At 31.6% G+C, this 8,041-nt stretch overlaps 1 protein-coding gene across 1 annotated transcript; it reads right to left on the bottom strand.

The window, feature by feature from the left end:
* Positions 1–1,155: 1,155 nt before the first annotated feature.
* On the bottom strand, positions 1,156–8,041 carry LOC126692095 (GDSL esterase/lipase At5g03610-like). Its single transcript, XM_050387571.1, has 5 exons — positions 7,882–8,041; positions 7,532–7,780; positions 4,894–5,165; positions 2,070–2,376; positions 1,156–1,555 (listed from the first exon to the last, which is right to left on the bottom strand). Exons 1-5 carry the CDS (start codon positions 7,940–7,942, stop codon positions 1,347–1,349), a joined length of 1,098 nt encoding a protein of 365 aa, XP_050243528.1. The 5' UTR covers positions 7,943–8,041; the 3' UTR covers positions 1,156–1,346.

The raw sequence follows: 8,041 nt of genomic DNA on the forward strand, positions 1-8,041 counted from the left end.
ATTTTTTGAGCGATGCTAAAGATACTATAATTTTTACAAATTGATGTGTCATTAATAACAAATAAGTAATTCAGACATTTATTTATTATATTTTTGAAGTGTCACCCAATCACATTTTTTGTCATATCATATATATTTTGTATGACTTTTACAATGTAATTGGTAATAATTTTAGAATTTTTTTTTTTTTTTTTGTATTTAAAATTTGAAAATCAATTAAAAGGTTTATGTAGTAAAATTGAAGTATGCATAACATCTCCTTTTTGTTTTTTATTTGAAAGAGTAGCTTCATCATGTTTGAGCCACTGTAGCACTTCTTTGGGCTTTTTATATTGGGCTTTTTATATGAAAGAGCGGTACTCCATCATGTGTTTTTCGGGCATGGATGAAAAAGTGAAAGAATTAAAAAATATATATATAAATTTAATTTCTTTGGTTGGGTCTTGGGAAGAGAAATGGGAGAAAATAAAAGATAGTTTATTTGAATTTACCATAGATTCATATTACATAAGAAGTAACTTTTTCTTTAGTATATAAGATTTTTTTTCCATTATTATTATTATTAATTAAATTGATAAAGATGACATCTTATAAAAAAGCAAACACATGATATTTATTATATTAATTTACTTTTATTTACCAATCCATTTTATATATTAAAAAAAATCCTTTGATTAGTTAAATTGACACATTATAATAAATAAATAAAAAGTACACAACACAATTATTCTGTTAGGAAGATAAAGTATAAGAAATACAAATGTCCTTTTAAATCTATCACACATTTTTCTTTTTATTATTTCGTTCAATTTGGAAGATACTTTTGGTGGCCTGATTTGAAAAACTCAAATCCACCCAACCCAAATTTCTTCCCATCGATCATACAGATGACAACTCATTAAGTCCTTTTCACTTTCATAGATTTTCAACCTTTTTGGCCAACCAAATGAACCTACACTGTTTATATCATAGGAAATATGGCTTCTCATCCCAATTTTATGCTCAACAAGTTGTTGAGACAAGCTTTGATCATCCCAATTTTAGTGTTACTGCCTTTATGTGACCCTTATGTTTGGTCAATTTTCATTATCACTGTTACTTTGCTTCTCCAATCTAAGACTCTGATGATAACATTAACACCCCAGGAGATTGTGGTTCAAACAAAAAAAAAAAGATTTATTATTTCATTCACACATATGACCTAACCCCAAACCATATTACAAGTTACAACTGAACAAAAATGGCTTCACAGGCAAAAACAGGCATAGAAACTAGAAAATTACAAAACAAACAAATTACACGACAACAATTTTTAAACCCTGTTGTTCTTGTTAAGTACCTAGTAATTAAAGTTGCTCAAGAGTGGCTTGCAAAGCTAAATACACAGCACGCCATCCTTCCTGTGTAGGATGAGCTGAGTCCCAAAAGAATGCTGATTTGGGGTCGTCACAAATTGTATATTTCTTGGTCCCATTCTTATCTTCACTTCCACAGGAATATTCACTGCTTATTCCACCACAACACGGTTTCAGTGGGTTCTCAAACTTTGTACTTCCTGCACAAATTGAAGATGACTCTATTAGTACAAGAATATAGAAGTCAAATTTTTTTGATTCCTGAAAGTGAACCAAAGTAATCGAAAAAGGCTCTGAATGGTCACTCATGGGTCAAGGGTTGTAATAACTTAGGACAAAGGCCCAAGCAAACACACCAAATATTATGAAAGCCCACAAACTATCATGTTCTATTCTTAGTCCATGCATAAAAATCCACAACCTTTCAAAATGACACTTTAAAGTTTGGATTAAAATGATACGGTTAAAATTTTGACTAAATTATATTTTGTGGACAAACAATTTACCTCATTATTGTTTGGTCCACTCACAATTTAGTCCCACATTTTTCCAATTGTTACCCCTAAAGTTTGAATTAAAATAAAATCTTTAGGGGTAGTTTGGACAGCATATTAGTCCATACAAATTAGGGATTGAGCTTGCAACATCAAAATGGATCAAACCTAATATGTCAACGAAAAATATATTTGAAAAGTCAAGTAAATGTATAATCACCTAGGTGGTCTCCTTTGTTCTTGAACACGGTCATGAACGAGTCATAAAGATCAAGAATGACGAAAGTAGAAGCTTTGGTTTCTTTGTTCAACTTTGCCACAGCTTGCTGCAACAAAAGGTTATGGAAATTCACAAGCGAGTTTTCAGCTCCATTGCATCGTTGGAATGAGGATGTGGCTGTGCTCGAAGGTAGACATCCCAAAGGCTCTAAGGCTGTCACGGCTATTTTCTTAACTCCCAAGCCATGAATGCGTTTCAAGTTAACTTTAAGTTGATTGACCACTGAGGTAATGAAGGATGGATAACCCTACAATAGATGGATTGAGATAGCAAGCTTAGTACTAGCATAATATTGTCTTAAACCATGCTCTTAATTTATATACATTCATAATTAAATAAACAATAACCATGAAAGTTGGCCCAAAAAAGAAAAAAAACAATAACCACGAAAGGAAAAACAAGTGATGAGATAAGTGTAATACTTAGGGTTGGGGGTATAAGAGATCTAATAAAGTTTTGATTAAATTTTATATTTGAGCAGTCTTTTTAATTTTTTTTTTCTTTTTTTTTCACATATTTGATCTACTCAATAAGACCCATTAAATAGTAAAATCCGATAAGTGGTTTACTTTTTTGGAATCAGAAAACCTAAGCCTTTTCCCACTTCAAATATGAATACACTAATTTGAATATATAAGAGAAAAATTAGTCATATATCATGTCTGCTGAAGACATAAGTTTGGTTGACACTTGACACAATGTTGTTGAGCTATTAGATGAAGCTAATAAAATGAACAATAGTATAAGGACTAGTAATCATGGAGATCTTTTGATTAGGTAAAGTGTCTAATATGTCGATTATAGTGACTGCGAGCATGGGAATCCTACATTATGCATGAGATAGCGACCAAATCCAAAAGAAGTGTATGAACAAAAAACTCATATTTTCTTTTTTCTCTTTCGGTGTGAGACACATCAAGAACTATGGTCCATGAAAGGAACCCATAAACCAATAAAAGTGGATCCCAATATCTGGTTACATTTACTTAATTCATTTGTCTTGAGTATAAAACAGATGCCAATGGACTCTCCAATAAGTCCAATGGAATTGGGTCACAATGTATATATGTTTTATAGTGAGTCGTGACCAATGACTTCAGATAAAAGACACAGACCCAGATTTCCTGGTCCACAGAGATCTACCTAACCCAACTACAGGGTCCATGCTTATGAAATTCACATAACCAGCCCAAAGGAAAGGAGACAAGATGAAACGTGTAAATAAGCTAATAGTAGAATTTAATTTTGGCTGTCTCTTCTTGCAGGGTTTCTTGTATAATTAATAATATTTTGGCTGCACTGTTAAGTTCTGTTTAGACATAATGGCTCGAATAACTTCAACAAGAAACAACCTTATGTCAGTCATTTATCACTTGGTTTTTGCTTGCAGTGGAGGAATTCCCAGGTGTGAGTCATAAGCCTACCCTAATGGATAAAACTTATCAAATCATCTAAAATTTTATTTCCTTTCTATTCTTTCCGACTTATAATCTAAACACATTAAGAATTTATCATCACACCATCCAAAAGGGTTAACCATATTCTTAGGCAAAAAATTATTGTATAGTCCGAGACTATACTCCCTCTCTCTCATAAGGTTGCGCCTCATGATGGGTGAGATTCATTCCTCTGTGAAAGAGAGGGAGTACAATCCTGAACTACTCAATAAATGAGTTGAATGGAATAACAAGCCTTCGTAAGCATCACTAAATGAGTTGAATGGAATGATATCTTCTCATTGCGTTAACTCAAGCTGAGGAAAGATATGGTAGAGTGTGGTGTGGTCACTTTCTCACATGAAATACAAACATTTTTATGCTCCCGATGTCCTAAATATATTGGAGGGGTAGGTGTACGTCATGTCAGTAGTGACACTTATTATCATGGTTGAGAATTCAGGGATGCACAAGGCCGTGGACTGTGGACAGTGGAGCATCGATCATAGACACAAAATGATAGTTCTTTGAAAGGAATAAAGATGTAGTGGTTTTTTTCTTTTTCTTTTTTTAATGTACAATAAATATGTAGTGGTTAAATAGATCTAATAAAAGATACAGTATCAATTAAAATTAGTTGTTATGGAATGAAATTTAAATTTTAAATAAGGTGATATTATATTTATATTTTAAATTCATGTGGGTTCAAGTTTTTTTTTTTTTTTTAGGGTCATGTGGGTTCAAGTTAAGATTAAAAGTTAAAAGGTTAATCATTTTTCAAAGTCCTTGGACCAAAATAGTACTACTTTTTAATTTTTCTAATCTAATGGCTGAGAGAAAAAGTTAAAAAGTTATCATTTAATCTTAACTATTGGTTTCAATTGCACCCAATTTCGGATCTCAATCAGCATTTGACATTGTCCGTATGCAAAATGTTCTTATCAAAATTATGGAATTCAACCACATCTATTTATAAACAACTTTCATAATTTTTGTTTTCAAAATTATTGACATAACATATATATTTTGATTGATGTACAATAAAATAATGTTAGACTATTATTAGTGAACTTACGTAAAAATAATATTATTTCAATCATAACTTACTATTTTAACAAGTTATGAAAAAATTTATGTACCTAACAATAACATTGTGAGTTTGTGACCACTATGGATAAATTTCTTTGATGAAATATTCAAGGTTTAAATCACTCCTCCTAACTATTTAATTATATATATAATTTTCCGACAGTACTAACTGCTAATTTATCAAAAATTATGGTAATCAATCACATTATTTTGTATGTAAAAGTGTGCATTGTTCTCACCTGAGTAGACCCATTTCTGAAATTGTAGGCACTATAGTCATTACCAGCGAGGGTGACGAGTGCCACAGAGGACTCTATGCTTGAAGAGTTAAACACATTAGTTTTGATGAGTTCTTGGAAAAAATCAATCTGGGTGGTCATGTTTGGGTCCCCAACCAACGTATTGAACACACCCGTGCCTCCATGAGCGAAGTTCATGCCATATTTCAAGTACTTGACCCCGAGTTTCCTCCATCTGTATGGAATTGGAGACTTCACACCGATGAACTTAGCTGCATTATGGGTACAATTAAGCACAAGATCAGGGATGCTTAAGAGTGAAATAGTCAGATCATATATTCAATTTCATCCCATTGAAAGAAAGATGTAAATGCCACTTAATTTCTGTCACTATTAGAGAATTTAATGCATGTGAAGCTTTCATTGAAAACTTAATAATTAATGTTGTACACGAGGAGAAACAATGAAGTCCTATTCTAGAGATGACACTTGCCAAAAGAAACAGTCAAATTCTGCAATACATTACTTGCACCTTATGCACCACATCCACAAACAAACAAAAATGTCATTATCATTAATTCATTATAAGGTTGGTTATATAGATATATATATATATATATATTGGGTTGGGAAGAGCTTATGTTCAGTGCATCTGTTGCACTCAACACATTAAGATGTAAATTTTGTTCAATTTTGAACACGTGCCCATATTTCAATATATCCAGTGCCCTAATGCACTAGACACAAGTCATGTCCTATTAAGTTAACATCTCAATTGGTAAAAATTTTTGTTCTTGAATAAAAGATTTGAGGTTAGATTCCTACCTACACGAAATAAAAAATCCACTAGTTTGCTACTATATATATATATATGTATGTATATATATAACAATATTATAAAATGCAACATGTATGATGTATCAATTAGTAAGTGCTTAATTAATTTTAATAAGCAAATAAAACTCACGTATTTATAAATTACCTAATGATCACATCTCAATCCATGTCTCTTGTTATGAGGAGTAAAGAATAGAGGTTTTTTTTTTTTTTTTTTTTGGGATAGGGGAGAGAATAGAGTTTGAAACTTTAATCTACAAAGAAATCATCACTAGATTAAAAGTTCATAGAATAGAAGCACTAATTAAAGTAATTTAAAAAAGTAATCTAGAAAAGAAAAAGTAATTTAGAGAAAGAAAAAGGGGGACTTTCAAATTTGCTTTAATGATGATATAAGAAGCTAAGCAAACAATGTACACCTAAACTATACTTTTAACTCACACTACTCGCCCCTTTTTAAATGCCTAGTTAGTTTTTGACAAGTAGTTTTTATTGAAACAAGTAAAAGTACAAATTTGTTGAGAACTGAAGATATTGTTTGTGGTCATCAAAGGTTATTCGATGTTATCATGACAGGAAGAGACAAAGTAAAGACAGTGATATATATTTTGGGTGATTGAGACGTTCAACTTAAAATTTAAAAATAAATAAACTCTTTTTTTTTTGAAGAAAAGAAGAAAGTATTAAGGGCGATGGACAAAGGAGTTTTCAAGTTTCAACAATAAAACTCAAAACAAGAAGTGACAAGCACTGAAATGAGAGTCAGGACACAAAATTTTTCATAATATTTCACAAAATTTTTATTTTATTTTTTATAATAGCTTATGTGACAATTTATGATAAGAGTAATATTACTCTGACATTCTCACATGAGTCCAATTACCAACACTTTTTTTTTCCCTTATGAAAACCAATACTATTTTCAGTAATACTAATTAGTAATTACATTATATCAATTCAGTATTTGTAAAGAATGTGATAATAAACTTTGCATATTTAGAGTTCTCGTTAAAATAACATTAAAATACCACCACGCATGAGTCCATTTCTGGATTTTACATACATTAACTTAGAATAGGTTAGAATATGATTTTTATCTCAAATAAATAATAATAATAATAACTTTAAAATTAATAACAATAAATTTAAGAATACAACACTTTTTTACATAGATACATCGGTTTTTTTTTTTTTTTTTTTTGCATAACATAGAATCGATATTTATGCCCCAATTGTAAAATTGAGTGAAAAAATGAGTGTATTTGTGGTATTTTTGAATTAATAATAGTTGGTGAAATGAAGAGAAATGTACAGCAATTAACAAAGGTGGCACAAACGTTTATGATTAATATTTTTTTAATGAATAGTGATTACTACTATTCAGAGTTTAATATTACTAATTTAATAGTGGACCATATTAAGATTCACATGATGTTACTTCCATAAAGCAATTTCCTAAGTTAACCATTGTGTAACATTCCACAATGTACAAAGCTTCCTATTAAGTACGACACAAAGTAAGAATGTCTGCAGCAAAAGATAGGATGCTATATAATCTGACAAGATAGAAAGTGAAAAGGAAAAATCAAAAAAAAGTTGACAACAATAATGCAAAATTTACAGGCCAAACAGAGAATCACACAGACGTCTCTAGTATTATAAACAACAAGGAAAGTGGGCTAGCTATGAGATAAGAGGGAACCCACCAAGTACAGTACACGAGGAAAAGAAAATCCATTGTTCCAAAAAGTGAGCTAAAGATTGAAAAAGCAAATCATTAAAGAGAGAGAGAGAAACACACCAAGGTAATCGGTGAGGACACGGCCATCTGAGAAACGACCAGCCGGTTTTCCAGGAAAAGTAATTCCATAAGGGTATTTCCAAGAGTTAGCTTCGGATTTCCTGTTGTTGCCGGTGTCAGCGTAGGAATCTCCAAAGACAAAGAGCTTTGATGGACGAAAATCAAAGAGACGGTGATCGTCGTGGTGGTGGTGGTGGTGGTGGTGGTGATGGTGATGAGTTAAACGTGCTTCTACCACTTGTTCCTCCCCTGCAATTAATCAAACATATGCATGTATTAGAAATATTTGGTTTTGATCGAAAATTAATACCATGAAAGAAGAAGCTAGCTAGCTTTGTAGTGATAGAAACCTGAGAGAAGGAACAAGAGGAAAAAGCAGAGAACAGAGAAGATGAGCTTTTGGGTGTACATAATAGTAATAGTGAAGCGTTGTCAAAGCAAAACTTTGCTAGAATGGATGTGTTTATTGATGCTTATAAATATATAGTGGCCTGGGTGTGAAGGATTACA

Source organism: Quercus robur, chromosome 7 (assembly GCF_932294415.1).
Source record: "Quercus robur chromosome 7, dhQueRobu3.1, whole genome shotgun sequence".
Classification (NCBI taxonomy): Eukaryota; Viridiplantae; Streptophyta; class Magnoliopsida; order Fagales; family Fagaceae; genus Quercus; species Quercus robur.

Coding starts and splice junctions, on each gene's coding strand:
- LOC126692095 (XM_050387571.1), bottom strand. CDS start 7,942: ATGTACACCCAAAAGCTCATCTTCTCTGTTCTCTGCTTTTTCCTCTTG. Junction 7,781..7,881: donor CCTCTTGTTCCTTCTCTCAG/GTTTCTATCACT, acceptor GATTAATTGCAG/GGGAGGAACAAGTGGTAGAA. Junction 5,166..7,531: donor TGTCCTCACCGATTACCTTG/GTGTGTTTCTCT, acceptor CCCATAATGCAG/CTAAGTTCATCGGTGTGAAG.